Source organism: Colossoma macropomum, unplaced genomic scaffold (assembly GCF_904425465.1).
Source record: "Colossoma macropomum unplaced genomic scaffold, Colossoma_macropomum, whole genome shotgun sequence".
In the NCBI taxonomy this organism is placed as follows: domain Eukaryota; kingdom Metazoa; phylum Chordata; class Actinopteri; order Characiformes; family Serrasalmidae; genus Colossoma; species Colossoma macropomum.
In genome coordinates, this window is record NW_023494804.1 from 36,754,362 (window position 1) to 36,773,642 (window position 19,281).

The 19,281-nt window shown below is 40.5% G+C and overlaps 1 protein-coding gene across 1 annotated transcript in view; it reads left to right on the forward strand.

Moving 5' to 3' along the window:
• The first annotated feature begins 5,899 nt into the window (after positions 1–5,899).
• Positions 5,900–19,281, forward strand: part of slc12a2 (solute carrier family 12 member 2) — a 55,784-nt gene continuing 42,402 nt past the window's right edge. Inside the window, exon 1 of the mRNA XM_036594567.1 lies at positions 5,900–6,930. Within this exon, the coding sequence (XP_036450460.1) occupies positions 6,397–6,930 (534 nt within the window). The 5' untranslated portion in view covers positions 5,900–6,396. The remainder of the gene's footprint in view (positions 6,931–19,281) is intronic.

Consider the following 19,281-nt stretch of genomic DNA (forward strand, 5'->3'; position numbering starts at 1 on the left):
CAATCTGTCCTAAACAGTTCATGCCAAATGTTCCTTTGATTTGAAGACAGCTGTGTTTTCAACTTGCAGGGTTGTTGTTCCGTGTGAGTGTGCCACTGTACCTGCAGAAATGGAAGCCTAATGAAGTCCCTGCTGGATCCTGATTGTATTAACAGGATTACTGGGTACTGGGCTCTACTTAATGAGAGAGAGAGAGAGAGAGAGAGAGAGAGAGAACTTCAGACCTGACCTCACACTCACTCTGTGGGGAGAGTGTGTATGGTCTTCTGTGCCAGATTATTTACGTCAGCCAAACATGGAATTTTATTACAGTCCAGCAGCAACAGCAAACAAAACATCATAAAATGCAAAAGAATAAATACATAAAAAGTAACTACAGTCATGCGAATCATCAAGTCTGCAGCCGTCAGCAAACAGTATACACATTGGTAAACAATCAAGGGCCCACAGAAAATCAAAATGTTCTCACTTTTTTTTTTTTATTTTATGCCAACGCTGTTTGCTATCCGGTGTCAACCAGAAGAGGATGGGTTCCCCTTTTGAGTCTTGGTTCCTCTCAAGGTTTCTTCCTCTTGCTCCGTTTTCCCTTGCCACTGTCGCCACTAGCTTGCTCATGTGGGCTTGGACCAGGATTTTTCTGTAAAGCTGCTTTGTGACAACACCTGTTGTAAAAAGCACAATATAAATAAACTTTGACTTGACTTGACTGCTTTTTTTTTTAAAAAAAGTCAAACAGTCCGATATAGTACATAGACACAGTTTCAAAACCTACCTTTCAATTCCCAGTCCATACTCTCCATATATAGAGACTAAGCTGTTTTGTGATATCACAAAAACCGATGCATCTACTTGTCTGCCTATTTGGTCCACAATCGTTTTGCCCAGGCCCGTTCACATCGAAGTTGTAAGGAGTGTTTGGCCTCGACTGCTTTTTTGATTGAGGCACAATACAGGGCGGTGAATAAGACTAAAGCTTATTTACATATATCAGTCTTGAAGTAACAGTAGCACAGTAACCAAAATGGCCTGTTTTATTTCCAGGCATAAAGAAAAGATGAAATTGGTCATATAAAAATGATTTAGGATTGGCTATTATATACATAAACCTGTACAAATGTTATAAATGAAAATCAGGGAAAAAGAAAAGCGAGAAAAGTGTAAGATATAGCCCCTTTAAACACAAACTATTATGGACATTCCAGTTCATTCTTCATTATCATTAATTTAGCTGCTTGGAAGTGTGCATGAAAACATAATGAAGCCGATGATAATGCCACATGTAACGTTGGGATGGATGAAGAGGCAGGATGCATGTGTATGTCCTTTGATTTATTAAAAACACTGAAGAAAATGAAACTACAAAAGTGGCTAAAGAAACACAAATGACAAAATACTGACAGAAAGTAAACAAAAGACAAAGGGATATGAAGTAAACTGGTTAACAAACGAAAAATAACCAAAACAGGGCCTCTGAGAACAACACACCAAGCAAACACACAACCAGGGGCATGAATACACATTGAACAAACCAGAAACACCTGGGACTAATGAGAGGGCAGGGCTACAGACAATAGACAGGTGAGACAGATGACAAGAAGGCAGGACCAGGGAAGAGACAAAGACTAGAACAACAACAAAAGCACATGACCTATGTACACAAAGGCACGTGAAACAAGACACATGAGGGAAGATAAACAAAGGCAGACACAGACAGAAACAAAAAGCCAAAGCAGGGCAAGAGAGGACGTTACAGCCACCAACATGCAAAGCTATTTTTACACTTTACTCCAACACTAGGAATGACAAGCTCTAAACAAATGTAGCGAAGGCGCATGTGCCATCCGTTTGAATCTAAACACTGAGCCATTAGCCTTCAAAGGATTGTAAACAATGGATCTTTATCTTGTTAAAGTGGAATCATGTCCTCGGATTGTGTCTTATCATAGTAATCAGTGAACTGGTGTTCACTCAAAAGTGACCCCAGTTTACTAAGCAACTTGACTACTGCAGCTGTTTAGAAACTCTAGGAACCCAGGGGATTTCATTATGGCATGCTAAGACGTTGACTCAGGGCTTTGTTATTAATCACTGTACAATGCATTGTTTATTGGATTACCAAAAAGACTATTCACACATTAGAACTCCAGGAAATGACCTTAGCAGATGGAGGCAAGGAATTTCATGAAGAATTCAATGCAATAAACATTATTTTGGAAGGTTTGAAATATGAGATCACAGCATCTGGACACTCAAAGCTCCTCTTGTCCTGCCCTATTGTTGGACTTCCTGGGGCCATTTCATCCTTTCCCGTTTTTTTTTTTACAGGTCAATAACCTAACACCTTTGCACTCAGCATGATTGACTGGATATTTTCCAAGTCATTGCCCAAGATGATGTAGCATGGCTCTTTTACAGTGACCTATAGGTAAACACCAGAAAGTGGTAAGACATAAAAAACAATGCAAATTTTGCAGACTGTTTTAATATAAAAACTTGAAAAAAAGTAAGAAATCTAATTTTTAATTCATTTGAACTGACCTGTCCATTTTTTAAATGTTAAACTGAAAACTGTTTTTCTTGAGATGTTTATTTTTGTTGTTTTGTTTTTGTTTATTTAATTTCCTTATTCTACTTAGGTTACTTAGGTTAAATGTAGGGCTTTGGTTTAGATATATAGGCTAGTTGGTTAGTGCTGGCACAAAGCAACAAGAACCTGAAATAAAGTAATAAATGATTGCCTTATATGACTTTTGATAAATTTGACCTGGAAACACAAATGCAAACATACACACCCCTACTATGAGTCAGGCGGTAGTGACCCAGTAGCAGCTTGTTTGCTTTTTCAGTGTTTTTGGGAGCTGATCTCTGATACGATACAGAATGCAGAAGAATGTGCACACCAGATGTCATGTCTTGACAAGCAAGGTTGACAATACTATTGTAAGACCTGGAAGCTTTATAAGTAATAACCCAAAGAGGTTACCAGGTTTGTTTGTAAAGGCAACTTTATCAGTTTCAAAAACACTTTACATGCAAAAGGTTAATCAAAATGTAGGCTCAAACAGCTTTTAGTTTGCTTCTGCTTAGTCTATAAACAGTGTGCTGAAATGTGCCATGATATTCCTAGTCCTCTTAGTCTCCTAATTTAAAAGATGAGTGGACATTCTGTGGTCAGGTTTTAGTTTTCAGCATACAGTTCTATCATAGACTCACTTTGTTAGGGTACGAGGTGAATTTTACATAGCACAAACACCAAGTACCAACATATTAACACCAAGTTCAGCCTTAAAACAATGATCAACATCAAATGCATCACTGAGGAGACCAATATAGTAGAAAGCACAAAAACAAGGCCACATAATGTGATAGATATGAAGCCACACTCTTCCTTAGAAGTCCCAGCACCCTGCCATTTTTAACATACCCTCATCCGCTTGGCCTCTCCATTTTCTCTCAGAGAGATCACCAATGCCATCTGAAGGCCTGTTCCATTATTTTATTAGCTCAAGTAAAGTGTGTTCAAGTTAACACAAGTGTCGACTTTTGCAGTGGAACTTGCCCAGAAATCATAGTGACCCAATGCATTTTTTTCTTTGCAACCTGAAAAAAACAATGGTGCCCAAAGCTATTTATAAGCCATTGCAATAACCTACTTTCAAATACTTGATAGCTGATGGTCAGTAGTAAACCACAGCATTCAATTTGCCAGTTTCACACTGAGTTTAAGGTAGTAAACTACTCCATGTGTTATATATGACTGCATCTTCATTACTTTACTTTGCTAGCTGGCTAGGTGGCAAGCTAAAGGCTACACGTCTAGAAACGACAAGAAAAAAGGCAATGCACAGCAGTTTTAAACCAAAGCTTAAAGCCAGACAAAGCAAGTATTTACAAAATGTATGAATATTATCTTTAAACTTTTTAAAGATCTGTTTTACATGTCAACGTTTGACCAGCTAGCTGATTTGCTTGCTGAGGCTAACTGCGTTATAACCGAAAAATACACTCCTTATTGTTTCCTCCTCCTCTTGTTAGCAGCCACTCATGTAACCCAGATGTGACGGGCCAATCAATCAGATATTCATGATGCTTTGAGATACATGTAAGACTTCCTTATTGAATGTCTAACCATTCCACTGGAAAATAAATTCTGTTATCTGGGCTTCCTTAATGATTATATGCTTTTACACCTGCTGAACAAAGCAGGTTATTCAGTTGCCAATAAGTGAATAGTTGTTAGCTTACAAAGTGCAGCTATTACAACCAGTTAACCTGCTTAGCAGCTCTGGACACTGTTTCTAGCTTACCAACAATTCAGAAAAGCATGCTGACAATTACTGATAACTTATTAAAATATAGTGGTGTTTATGTCCGTTAAAGGTGGCTCAGAGCTACAGCTCATCTGATTAACATGTGCATTGTTGGCACTTCCTGTCATCTCCTAGCCTAATAAAACTGAATGATTATTTTAGCCAATTTCCTTATTGATGAGAATTATAATACCAATAAAAAAAAAATTAAGCATTTTGCTAGCATTCATTTTTAACTAACAATATATTACTGAGAAGATTGTATAAACCAGTTCTAGGCTACTTTTTTTAAGAGTATGAGTGAATGTTTAAGGTAGAGAGTGAATGCATGATAATACCAGAATCATATGAGTGTATTCGCAGATAATCGCTTAAAAAACAAATATGGGCATTGGGCAGACGTTTAGATGTGACTGATATTTCAAACTGATGTTATGATTTGTACAGAATGCTTAGGCGATGCTGAGCTTTGGCAAAACCATAAACTGCAAATGCAGACCTCGAGATAAGTCAAGAGAATGAGTGAGTGAGCAAATAGGTGATGAGTGAGTGAAACACCACCTACATAACCAAGTTGTGAGGGAGGGTTGCCAGAAGAAAGCTTCCAACAAACCCAAGTGGCTACAGTTTGCCTGACGTTACTGGAATTTTCAGTGGGACCATGTTCTGTGGTCAGATGAGACCAAAACAGAGCTTTTTGGCAACAAACACCCAAGGTGGGTTTGGCATAGACACATAGCCATGCTGAAAAGTAGCTCATCCCTACTGTGAGGCACGGCAGTGGATATGTGATCCACTGTGGGGCTGTTTTTCTTACAAGGAAAGAACAACTTGTAGTCCTGATTGGATCTTCCAGCAGAACAATGATCCAAAGGACACTTGAAAATGATTCAGTGACCACAGAATCAAGGTTTTGTAATGGCCATCCCAGTCCCCTGACCTTATTCCTTTAGAAAACCTGTGGGTTGAGCTGATAAGGGCAGTCCATAAGTGAAAGAGAAGAGTGAGTGAGTGAATAAGTGGTGAGGGACAGTAAATTAGTGAGATAGCGGGAGGTGAGGGAGTGAGAGATCGATTGAGTATGGAATATTGTGAGTGAGTGAGTGAATAAATCCTGAAGAAGAGACTGATTGAGAGAGTGAGTGAGTGAGTGAGTGAGTGAGTGAATAAATCCTGAAAAAGAGATTGACTGACTGAGTGAATAAGTGCTGAGGAGGGAGAAGAGTGAGCTAATAAGTGAGAGAGTGAATAAGTGAATGAGCGCGAGTAAGTGGTTCATTCTGTTCTCCATCTGTATAAATTGCACTCATCCCTCGCCTCTGTGGCTCCTCGTGCTGTACAGTGTGACGTTACTTTAGTCTCCACCCTTCCACGCGGATGGTTCCCTAGCTAGGAAGCCGAAATCTCGCGAGATGAGACGGCCTCGGAACCCACCCCTGAGCGATGCCCTGCTGCAGTGTGTGTGTGAGTGTGAGCGTGTGTATGACTGTGTGTATATAGCAGCAGCAGCGGGAGAGCGGCCGCAGCGCGAGGACGAGTTGCGGCAAGGTCGCCACAGCATCACACGATAACTAGCCTTGAACATCAGCGAAAAGCATTTATACGGACATCATCCGCTTCGCCACGGAGCTGTGAGGGACGCAGACTCGCTCTGTGTCTTCAGCTTTGTTTTCTTCCTTTTTTTCCCGGATTCAAAAGCTCATCCGGACCTGGAAGCCGATGACTCTCGCGCCAAGAAAGCGCGAGCTTCCGAACGTCAGGCTTCTCCATTTCGGTCCTCGCGCGTGAAGTCGTTCGGTTACCGTTACGGTTTGAAAGGAGCGACGGTTGGCAGCTGTGACTGAATTACTGAGGTAAAACTAACGTTAGACGGCTGTTGTTCCGTGAGGGAGGGAAAGAGGCGGCTAGCTGAGCGCTTTCTCTCGGCGCGTGTGAGACAATAACTAACGTTAGCGCATCACCACCAACTAACGTTAACTAGCTGCTACTTTCCGTCGTCGCCCTCACACGCGAGTTTCACCGGACGTGAACGTTAACTGGAAGCGGCTATCGCCCGCCTGCTGCCCGAGCCAAGTCGAGCCTCGCCATGTCAGCGCCACCGAGCCCCACTTCTTTTTGTCCCGGAGAAGCCGCCCCGCCAGAAACGGACACCCTCGCGGTGGACGGCGGTTTGAAACCCGCGGGTCCCACGCCTAGCCAGAGCCGCTTTCAGGTGGATCTCGTGACAGAGGCGGCCGGGAGTGAGAAAGCCACCGCTACTGACTGCTCATCGGTAGCCGCCGGAGATGGCGCAGAGAAGGCAGCCGAGGAGGCGAAGGGCAGGTTCCGGGTAGTGAACTTCGCGGACCCGCGCAGCGCGGCCTCCAGCCCGGATGCGGCGCCGGTCGAGGGCGTGCAGAACGGGGACACCGTGATGAGTGAGGGCAGCCTGCACTCCTCCACCGGAGGCCAGCAGCACTATCACTACGACACGCACACCAATACGTACTACTTGAGGACTTTTGGCCACAATACTATCGATGCCGTGCCTAACATCGACTTCTACCGGCAGACCGCAGCGCCCCTGGGGGAGAAGCTCATCAGACCCACCCTGTCAGAACTGCACGACGAGTTAGATAAGGTAAGGCCCCGGGGCTGGGATGGATGAATGGGGCTCCACGGTGCATTTTGCCTGTGTCAGTAAGCACATTTAGGCTCCTTTGCTTTTCAGCGCGATCAGAAGACACGTGCTACGTGAATTTGAATGGAGGTGGAAGATCCAGTTCGCAGTCAGAGCTGATAAGCCTGTGGTGAACTGCTCTGAAATGTGAGCTTTACACTGTGTGTAGCACCAGTCCTTTAGTGTAACCCCTGCCCCCTCTTTGCACCAGAGAAAGAGAGGTTGAACTCAGTAGCTTGCACGTGCAACGCCCATCTATACATGTGGGTATATATGAGTAATAATGAAGCTGTTTAATTTTTTTTTATCTGTGGAGTGACCTTAGTATTTGAATAGGTAGACATTATTGAGTAATATCTGCCTAAAGGAAGTGTTCAGCCCCGCTACTCTTTGAATAGCTGCATTTGTACAGCACATGTTGACTTACCTGTTCCTGCACATACCAGGGAGCATATGTTTTTGCTGCCTCTTTAGTTGCAAGGTAACTGTATCCCGTAAAAATGACAGATGTGTGCCTAAGTAGAAGGTTTTTGGACTGTGACACAAAACACAAAAGACTTTTTAAATTTATAGCAGAACCACCTGCAACGCCGGAGCAGGAGGGGTGTGATTGGATTTCAGAAGCCTAATCACAAGCAGTTGTGCATCTGCGGCAGGTGGCGAACTCACAGCCATTCAGCCAATAATTGACTTGCTGACTTTCCAATATAAATTAGTTTGCGATCTGAGTGCACTTGTTTTATTTGGTGGCATCCTGTGAAATTCTCTAAGCGCCAAGGGGAGAATAACAATTGGTTTGGGCATTTAGAGGGTAGAGTATTTCAGATTGTGTGTGCTTACAGTATGAGATGGGCATGCAGATCTCTCCATAAAGAAACGTTTGAAGCATGCAGTGCGGTCTAGGATCTATTTAGCACAAGTGCAGTCTCCTCCCACCAAACTGGACATGGTCAGTGGGATGGCCAGCTGTGGCTGACTGACAAAGTGAGGAATTCACGTTCAGTATCACTTGCACTCGATTGTGAAGAGGCTGAATGTGATTAATGTATTCAGCTGAACACACAAACCTTGTCTCTTAAGGTTTAGTGCCTCCACATTTTTGGTGTATGGTCTTTGTCTGGCCACAAAGTAGAAACACTCGTTTTGAATTTCAGACAGATAAATGTTGAAATTATTGGAAAGTTTACATTCCAGCATAGGACTTGTTTTGTGGAATAGGCTTGTAAATGCACTGTTTCAGGGAACAGCTGTCTGCATATCTGTCTATCTGACAGAGCCTGTTCTTTGGATCCTCATTCGTTGTTACTTTGACATTTTCTCTCGTTCAGCCTGTAAACCCCATTTCTCTTCTCTTTTCTGCTGTCCACTTCTCTTCTTGTAAAACCTTTGGGCTCCTCAGTCTGAATCACTTTACAGGCTAATTAAATAGGAGAGAAATCACTTGTTTCAAAATAAACATGGAATAGTAGCAGATAAGGAGGTGAGTGACGGAGTAGAACGATCCCTCTGTCACCTGATGGGTTTCTCTGTCTGCTTTAACTCTGGCCTAACTGTCATTCACTTTTTTTAGTGGCGTAAGACATCGCAGTCATAGTTTTCGTGCTGTTTGTTTGGCTCCTTTATCCTACTTTATTTAAAACAGCCTGCCGTTTACTACCTTTCTTTGGCTGCAAGCCTGACTTTAGCTGAAGCTGCAGTCAGTAACCTGATACTTGTAAATAGTTGCTGTGTTGGATGGAACTTATGTACACTTTATACTTTTTTCATTATTCAGTCATTCCCTTTTTAAACAGTTTATCACATGGTGCACATTTCGAAGGGGAACTGCCCATTTAAACTTCATTGTTTAATGACTCTAAGTGCAGAATCTATGCTGTAACATGTTCACAGTTTAGCTGTAATTGCCACTTCCCCCTTCCCCTCAAAACATCTACTCTGCAGTGACTGCACAGCTAAATCCTTCTGCTTAGTTTTTCAGTGCCTGTTCTGTTAAAAGGGACTCAATCATTTATTATGTAACATTGGCGCTTGAATTTAAAGTTTGCCATGCTTTCTGATTGAACTAGTTTTTCCTACTGTAGTTATTTGGCAGATGCTACTGTACTACACTCCATGACCGAATGGAAACTCTGCTTTATTGGCTGCCCTGAGTGGATCTTGAACAGAAATCAATGTGTACTAGTGTGGTTTTATTCTGACCACTAAATGAGACTGGCTTTATGATGCTATCTACATATACCTGCTTGTTTCTTGGATTTCCCATAGCCCTAAGCGTATGACGCGTTGGCGGCATGTTATGTCATGCCTGCGTGTTGCTTTAATGGAACAGTTTGGCTGTAAGCCTATTGGAGAATGGTTTGTGCTTGGTGGCTGCACAGTTTACAGTGCTTGACAGCAGCGGGGCTAAGCCGCAGGAAGATAGCGGTGGCTCACTGCGTGCCGGACCTAAGCATGGAGCTGTGTGATATTGACCAGCCAGAGGGAAACCCTGACGGGGCAGATTTATTCAGCACGGTGCGGCCGAGCAGAAACAGATTGTGCTGAAATATTGATGTCTTCTCCTCTGCCTAGAGAGAGAGGCCAGCTGATTTTCCTAATGTCACCAGCACAGAAAGGATTTACGGAGTTTGCAGTGTAAAGTAGCAAGGACTGTCATTCTCCCTAAAATTCCCATTACATTTTTTTTGTTTTCTAAAAATATTTTCAATTGGACAGTGACACACTGTTTGTACCTTCATGTATTGAATTTGAAATAAGTTACTGTGATGTTGCAGTGCCGAAGGTTTTTTTGGGTGAAGCATTATGTATATTAGGGAACTATAAGTATTGAACAGTTGGCTATTCAGTTGTTTCGCCAGCTGTTTGTTGTTGTACCTGTTATACACAAGAGAGCCAGCAAAAGGTTCTGCAATTTCCTGTTTGAAAAGATTAAATGGCTGCAAGTCAACATGCACAGGTTCATCTGGTTTGTATTTATATTTTTTATATGGTTTTCAAATACCAATAGACCCAGTACGTCTGTGCGGATTTTACCTTTTTTTTGGACTTTCTTCTTTTTTTCTTAAACCTGACTGGCCATAGTTTTAGGTTAGAAAGCTTCATTAATTGTAGTCATGAACAATATGTATTATGTCATTAGCTGCTCAGAAAGATAAACCTTTCAGAATTCTTTGTGGTTTAGTTGGTTTACCTTAATTAGCTCTTATTTCATCAGTTCTCTTCATAAAGTTTTTTTTTTATAACATGAGGTTAGATTTGGATGCATTTCACGTGGGTATATTAACAATGATGGTGTTTTTATTTATGTTTTTTTTTGGGGGGGGGGTTAACATTTAGTAAGTCAGCCTATAATAAAAATGAGCAGGCAGTGACTGCCAGCTTAAACAGTCTCAGAAGACACTGGCATCCAAGTTTGACACAGTTACAGGTTTTTCTGTTTTGATGTACAGCAAGTCATATTGGTCTGGCCCTTGTTTCTGGAGGAAAAACCATGTTGCCCCACTACCCTTTCTATGGCTGGAATGACACCAATGAACTGAAACACTCTGTCTCACTGCAGGATAGCCAGGTTCATGTGCCTTTTGTCCTTTCTAACCTCTCTAGTTTCTTAGACATGGCCCTTTGGTGATACCTGAGCTTCATTGAATTTTACGTCCTTCTATTGAAGAGTTGGTGACGTGATGTGAAACTTGACTCCATCACATAGCCATGCTGATACCCAACTGGCTACTACATTGTATAATGAGGAAAAGAAGGACCCATCTATCGTTCTTGCCCAACTACAGCTTCTTACCTGATATGTGGCACGGCTGGGTGTTGAGCCTCTATAGTTAAACCTCTGCTGTCCTGCGAAAGGCACTTAAGCCTTAAGGTTGTTTATAAATTTAGGTGATGTTAAGTTATGCAGTGTGTTATTGATTTGTGTGAAACAGTAATAATGCGGATAATGTAGTTTTCTTTTTTAAAGCAAAAAAAAAAGCATTCCTAGATTGCAAAGCATAGCTGAATTAAACAGAATTAACTTTTTCCAGTGATTTAAGCAAAAATGCAGTAGCCTAATTCATTGGTCTAGCTACATGAATTTAACAGCATAAATTAATGGCGCACTGGTCAATTTTTCTTACTTTGTCTTGCCAAGATTAACCCACCTGTGTTGCCTAAGTCACTCAGTGTGATTGTGTGTTTATGTGTTGGTAGGCTATTATTGTAGTATGTTTTCAATTAGCTCTTAATTTATTGACAGATGAAAATGTTTAATTATAATAATGTCCCCCTTTCAGATGCAAGTGACTTTATCTGATGGTCACTGTGCTAACTCTATGAGCTGCATGTTCCAAGTGTGCTTGTAAAGGCCAGGCCAGACCAGGCTGGAAAAAAAAAAAACCCTCTGGTCGCCTAGCACTCAGTGCCCTACGTCTCCATAGTGATGCCAGTCTCTTGGGTAGACATGATGAAAGCATAGAACGGTGGGCAGACCACAACAGGTTGTCTCCTGTGGCCAAGCTGATGAGGGAGCAATGGCACGACTTATTGATCTTTCAAGCCTTGTATGTTTTAGACTCGCACAGAGAAATGCACCATTTGACAGGGTTGAAAGCACAACTAGTATAGGTTATTCTAGACCAGGCTCCCAAATTCAAATGGTTGGAAAAATCCATTTTTTTTTAAACTACATTTAACTTTTATTATCATAAGAAGCAGCGTAAGCTTATGTTGGCTGAGCAGCTACAGTGTCTGCTGCAGAAAGAAAATCTCCCCCTTAAATGTAAATTTTTTACTGCAGAGAAAAAATTATTTGCTGTATTTTAGGGATTGAACCCTGCTCTCTCACATGGGGGTCAAGTAACTTGACCATTAGGCTTAACAGCCACTTAAAAACACACGTGCACAGCTCAAAAACTACTCTCTAATCCTGAATTACAAACCTGTAAATACAAACAGCATTATATTTTAAGTGTGTGAAGCTGTAATGACTGCTGTCAGAACAAACTAGCATAAATGAATAAATAAACGAGGCTCCACATTATTCACCGTATTTCAGAAGCCTTGTTCTGACACACTGTGCTGTGTCCTACCATAGGGCATAAATACAGGTAGCCTCCTACATAACACTGTAGGTAGGACATTTTGATAGCCACAGTCACACAAAGTGTTAGCATTTCATTTATTTTTATTTTGCAGAATTGTGAATGGTACTTTTTTAATTTTATATTTTGCTGCTTGTTTAAAGGCGAAGTTACTAAGATTTCTGTTTGCACATCAAAAAGAAGTCTTGTGTTACATCCAGTCGCAGGCACAGTATTTTAGTCATTCTTTTTTATCACTTCTCATATTTTCATTGTGATATCTGGCAGGTTTATCTAACATCACATTTTATGTCAATATTGTACAGCCCTACTATTTTGACCTGACAGTGTCTTTTGCTTGTCTGCCTTACTTTTGAGGAAGGATATGAGCATGTCTTTATACGTGTACACACATGAGCAAGCAAGCAGAATTTGTTTGCTCACTTAGGTGCACTCACAACAGCCGTGGATCAGCTAGAAGGAATGTGTATTGTACTTGTATAGCAGAGATGTAGACTTCAGATATAAAAGCAGAGAATTTAATCAAATCAGCAGGAAACATCAGTTATCAGTGAAAGGCTTCTGTGGCCACATCTTTTATTGCATGGGAACATTATTTAAAAAAAAAGGTATTTTTCACCTTATACCGCTTTCTCTGCTGTGAAACATTAGCTACCTAATTATCAGTCAGATATTTAGAAATGCAATTCCTACTTGTGCATAGAATAAGGATGCAAATTTTGGCCGTTCTTTTGGCCGACATTCGTCAGGTGGCAAATGATTGTTAACTGTAAGGCTTAAAAACAAAGTACCCCTCAAAACATCTCTTATAAAACATATAGTTCTAGTTCTGAAATTTGATTAGCTCAGCCACTTTACAAGCCGTTGTAAAGTACTGTATATTTGCACTCATCAACTGACTTCTGTAGTAATACACTGAGATATTAAAAAATGTTCCTTATATGGACAGTGGAACCTAGTGTTGATAGGTGGGGCCAGATATAAGTGTGTACATGAAGTAAACGGCCCGACATCGTAATAAACAAACCATATGTGGGAACCCAGTTTTATTTAAAACTATGGGCTGTTCATGATTATATGAACAAAAACTAGAAATGGAACAGGAAATGTACAATGATGGGCTACTGAAAGTTCTTAATGTTTAAAATTCTGAAGTTATATTTGCCACTTATTACTAGTCCAAGTTAAAATGAACATAAATGCCATGACTAGGGCTAGTACTTCAGCAGCTCTGGAAAGCCTTTGTCGTCCACCATGTCATTCTGTAATTTTGATTTCCTCAAACTGCTGTGCATCACTCTTTCTTTTGGAGTGTAAGGATTGAATAGTTGACTTATTGCTTGTGCCTGTTTGCTGTTCTGATATGGTACACTGTTGTGTTTGTGCTTGAGAAGACTTTTTTTAAGAAGTGTTTTTATCTGAGCGCTTTATTTTTTAGTAGGCTTATCCAGTGGAACCAGTTGAGTATTGAGCCCTCACGTGTACAAAAACGTTCCTCATCTTGAATGAAAAACTTACCTGTTCAGATAGGAACTGTCTACTGGTGGGAATGAAAAATGAAGTGTGGTTAAATTTTGGTAACTATGTTGGTTGCTACAAATGTTTATCTGTAGGTTAGTGTTAAATCATTTAACCCTTTACATCCCTAGTATAGAGATTACCATGAAACAGTTGAAATATTATGTTAAGATTTCAGTTATATGGTATTGATTAAGCAGTAAAAAAAGCTGAATAAATGCTGTTGAAAAGTCTTGTATTGCACTAACCATCAAAGATTAAGACAGGATTGTAAATCATCTAAATGAAGTAATTGGTAAATAAAGGTTGGCTCCTGACTTTGAAGAGGAGGGTCTTGTTTACTGGCTTCAGATACAGAGCATCTGATTGTGTTTGTGGAGGAGGAGATTGACGGTCGGAGCCTGCAGTTTGATGGCTGTCTGTCTCTCTGTATGTAGTGACACAGGCTGTCTGCTGCCTGTCACTTTGGCTTCCTGCAGGCAGATCAGACTCTGCTAGCTTAATTCTTCTTTGTCAACTGTTTAGTGACCTCTGCTGCTAAAAGCTTAGTGTTTTTTACCCTCCACCCCACAGGTTTCCTATTATCCTAGATCTTAATAGTCTTAGTTGTTGGTTCTGCTACATTAAGTGGAATTATGCCTTATTTATTTGTTTATTTGTAATCTGATTTATGACTGTTTCAGTATGCTGAATGAATATGTGGGTTCATAGATATAGTCAAGCACTCTGTACCTAATTTCACAAAATTGCCCTAAATCTGTTTTTAAGGTGGCCTGTTCTGTCACATTCCTGTTGAGCTTACTCAGGGAATTTGCCTGCCTTTATTGTAGCCTGGCTATTTTTTAATAACAAATCTGCTTTTTAACACTATGCTGACAAAAATACCAATGCTCAGCAGCGAACAAGCTGTCAGAAAAGGAAACGAGCATAATTATTTGCGCAGTGGAAAAGCTTTATCTCTTTAATGGTAATGCTAATGTTTCCTGAGTAAACACTCAGTTGCAAACGCTGCTGTAAGTAGAAGTAAAGCCTGTGAAGTTGCCTAACACAGGAAGGACTCTGTGGATGAAGTAGGCCATAGCTTGACTACACGTGGTTCAATGTTTATGTTATCTCTTACTCTTGTGAGCTGTCTCTCTTTGCTTGGGCATTGTTTTGTCAGACACAGGAAGAGAGACACAGGCCTCCCCTCGGTACTGTGATGTTCAAGGGAGATTGAAAGGCCTTTTTTGCCATCTGAGGCCTGTGAGCCTTCAGCTGGTCTAAAGTAAACGCTTGAGTCGTGCAGGTGGTATGAAGGGGAAGTTGAGGACAGATTCTGATCTGTTTTTCTTGCAGAGCACTTTCTCAACTGTGTAGCAGTGATCATTGTCAAAGGTGATTTTTCTGCTAGCGTGGTGAAGTCTATCCGCATCTTAAATTTGTGTTGATTATTTCTGCATGCCAGACTGATGATTCTTGAAATTTTAATTTTTAACAGAAGTGGTTTACAAGGCACCAGTGCTGTCAGTTCTCGAAACCCTGTAAACCCTCTAAAGCCCATGTGTCAAACACAAGGCCCGCGGGTTAAGTCAGGCCCGTGACCCGCTCCTATTCGGCCTGCGAAATTATTGTAATTTTCTATTAATAGTAGCCCAGTTCAACATGAGCTGCACTACAATCCCCAGCATGCACTGCAACATAATGTGTGTCTATGGGACAGCACCTTAAAAAGAGAAGTTGCCAGGTGTCTAGTTCAAGGAAACAGGCAGGTTTAAAACCCTACCATACATTGGGGACAGTTAAACAGGTTTAAAGTTATCTTTAGCAATGTAGACTATTGTTTTCTATAAAGTCTATTGTTTTTATTTCAAATTATTTTTGAATAGGTCAAATATTCAGTGCCTTTTTGGCATATTTTGAATAAACAATGGCCAGTTTGGGTCAAGAAAACAGCTGGCCCACGGATTTGTTGTTGTGTGTGTGTGTGTTTTAAATAAATACGGCACTTTTAATAGTTGAGTTTGACACCCCTGCTCTAAAGTGACCTCAAAATTTTGCTACGAAGTACTACAAAAGCGTAGGGTAAGGAGGAGGAATTCCTGGAATCTGTTATGTTAGTATAGACCAAGTGCCCTTGAGGATAAAGAAACCTGTGACCTTCATGAAAGCTAAGTTACTGCCGATTGGCGCTCAGTGTGCTCGTATGTTTTATTTGGAGTTCTCCCAGATAATGTTCCAATGTTTCTAAGGTCCAACATACTTGCTTTCCTTCTACCAGGCTTGAGGGAAACAGGGTGGCTTATGCTTTTTATTCTTGTCCCTTTAAAACTAGTTTAGAAAAAAGTGTCCATGCTAAAGGTACATTCTCTAAAACCAGTTTAGAGCTACCAAAAGTGTTTGGTTCTAAAAGGCAACACTTTATCCATTATTCAGCTCTCCAAGCTCTGGAGGAGGAACTGATCTGATTTGTTGCGATTGAACCAGAATTGCTTGCTTCATGTTACTGATGGCTTTTTGCTTTTGAATTGTTTTGAGTTACAGTTTTGATCATGGCTCTGTAGCCAGTGATGAGTGAGCTCCCAGCAACAATGAGAAGCTTTGTTGCCTAGTGAGGAGCCCCCATTGCTTGAGTGTGAGATGGACTCAGATTGCATCGCAGTGTCCTTGTTGTTTTACATGTACGGTTTGGTTCATACTGTTTCTTTTTATGTAAGATTCCAGTTATTCAGTCCATTCCAGGCTGTGGAATTGATCTCTTATGAGACATAGTAATCATATGAATAGCATCACCCTGAGTAAAAACTTCAGTCCCTCCAGTTAGAGTTGTCATGATAAACTGTGGCTGATAACAGTACCACTGAAATTGGATGATTCTCAGTATCCATTGACGCCACAGCAAAAAGCACCAGCGTCATTAAGTGCAATGCTTTATTTAATATAGCCGGCCTATCAGTAACAGTGGGCTACAGTAACAGTAGCATATAGACTAATATAACATGGTAAGCTTTAGCCATGTGCACAACAGGTGATTTATAGGTAGTAAAAATGGGACTTTGCCAAACCATACCAAACAAAATTAAAACTAGTTCAGCAAGTTAGCAAGTTTCTGACCAGAAACAAGAGCGTATTTATTTTCTCTGGTTTGAGCAGTGTTGTTTGTGATGCTACTACTTTACCTGCTATGATAAAACAAGCTGCTGGAGAAAGGTACCATGAATCTCAGCAAAGAGACACATCTGTCTCTAGGTTAATAGCAGCCTCTCAGGCAGTATTTGATGCTCATTTATTTGTTTATTTATTTATTTATTCATTCATTCATTCATTGCCTGCCACTACGTTTCCTCTGTTATAGTATTGCCAATTGCCAATGGCTAAGCGGTGCGATACGACAATGGTATATTGCATGCAATCTCTCAAGCCTAGCTGGCAGTGGTTTTTACAGTGTGCAGAATTAGAACTGGCAAGTCTAATGAACCAGAGCAGAGTGAATAGGCAGAGCATTCTATCAACGGTAGAACCTAAAATGCTGAACCCCCACTGAACAGGCAGTTTAATGAACAGTATGCAGTGCATGTCAAAATCCTCATGTGGAAATTGAACAGTTGCGAATCCTTTTGGTGACACAAGTGGCAGCATGATATTTGGACCAATCAGGACATCTCAAGACGTGCTGATTGATAGTTGTCTTTAGCAACCAGAGCAGACCACACCATATGAACAAAAACCAACGCATTTTCTGGTGAAAAAGACGTCTTGGAAATGTCTTATTAGTTTGAAGCATACTGGTGGTCATGGTGCTGCGGCAGCAACGGTACTGATCACCATGTAGTTGTGGTGTGCCTGGGCTCATTACTTGCAATCAGACAAAACTGTTTTTACTTAGTATCACCACTACTACAGAAAAAATGCCAATTTTTTTTCCCAAGTCTTGGTATTAACGTGATGCTGAAGTGCTGATACTTTTGACATGCCTGCTACAAATATTGAGCATCCAAAAATCTTACAAACACTATGCCTATTTTTCTTTCTCTTAAATTTAAAAAAGGCGCAGAGGATCCTACACACAAAATTGTGTTTGTATTTGGGTTTAAAATTGATTTGGTCAAGGTTGCTTTTTCTCAGTCTCGCATGTTATTTAAATTAGTTTAATAGCAGTACGAGACCCCTTACTCATTTGATTTCATGTGATCCCTTGACAGAATCATCTAGAATTGTCAACTTTTTTTTTGGCTCGTCTGAACATGTTTCTCTCTGCTGCTTTTTAAAATGGCCATAGGCTTTCACACATCAGGTGACTGGGGTGTAACAATGATCTATTCTAAACATAAACACATCTCTCACAGATTGTCTGGTCGTGTGTCTGGCTGCAGCCCTTTTGTTTTACATGACCTCTTTGATTGGATTGATGCACTCTGTCTTGATTCAGTAGTGCTGGATTGTACTAGTGGCTTTGGGTGAGGCCTCAGAGGTTAGGTGGTGGTTTCAATGTTTTGTGTGTGCTGTGTGTTCCTACATGTGGGAGTCTTTTATTCCCATCCTTCTGTGGATTTGTGGTTCCAGCTACTCATAATTCATGACACTATTTTTCCTCGTTCACCTGGCTGAGGTTCATTTGCAAAGTTCAGTTGATGCTGACTGAAATCAGCACAAAGTTACAAACACTGTATATACAGATGTATGGACGTGTGTGGCGCTGCTTTTATTTAATTCCTGAAGCTGGAACGTTTTGGTGGAAGACGACACTCACTGGTTAGTCTCAGTACTATTAATAGGCAAAGTTGAACTTTTATTTGGGTTACTCTATTGGCTAAAAATCAGTGTAATATGATGTACAACAAATAAATAACCTCACTGGACAATGTAAAGATCAGTTAGCTAACTTTTTTTAACTTGGCAAAAAATAAACAGACTACTTTCCTTGTGAAAACATAATAATAATAATAATAATAATAATAATGTGATATATTGTGTACTATGAATGTGCTCTCTAACTTTCTTCTACCTTTTAAATGAGTGCACTCATACGTGTGCCATTCTTTGTATCGTTTCAGTAGTTTGCTAAAAGACCTTCTACTAAAAGACCTTAATGTAAAAGATGATGAGTCCTCCTCAGCACTGAGTAGCTCCAGCATTAGTATTCAGTATTGGCTCATCAGAAGAGGTAGCTTCCATCACTTAAACCTGCTCTTCTTGATTACAGCAGTACAATTTTATGTCTAATGTCAAGTGACAATGTTTTCTCTAGTTTGATTAACGTGTGTGTGTGTTTTGCTTTAAATTAAACATTGATATTTTGTCAGTTGTCAAACATGTATGTCTGCACTGAATATATTGTAGAGCCAGATTTAAACACTTTTGTGTGCTTCTAAATTTTCCTGTACACTGCTGAACATTTTAGTCTTTTAGCATAAGTGCTACGAATGCGGCGTGGTAGCCTAAGCTAGTAGTTTCATGTACATAGCAACAATATTGAAGAGAGGCCTAAATTGTCAATTTTACCAATGATCAATTGTATCAATGCCTTGGTGGCCCTGCATGTGTGGTGCTTCAAGAAGAGAACTGCATGCACTTTGGAGAAGCATGTGCTGACTTCATTCTCCTAAATAGGTGGAATGAACTGTTGTGCTATAGAGACAGACTTTGAAGGATTGGGAATTTGTAACAAAATTGTGTAGAAATGGTTCCTAATGAAAAAGCTATTGCCTTCTGCTCTTCAGTGGGTTTT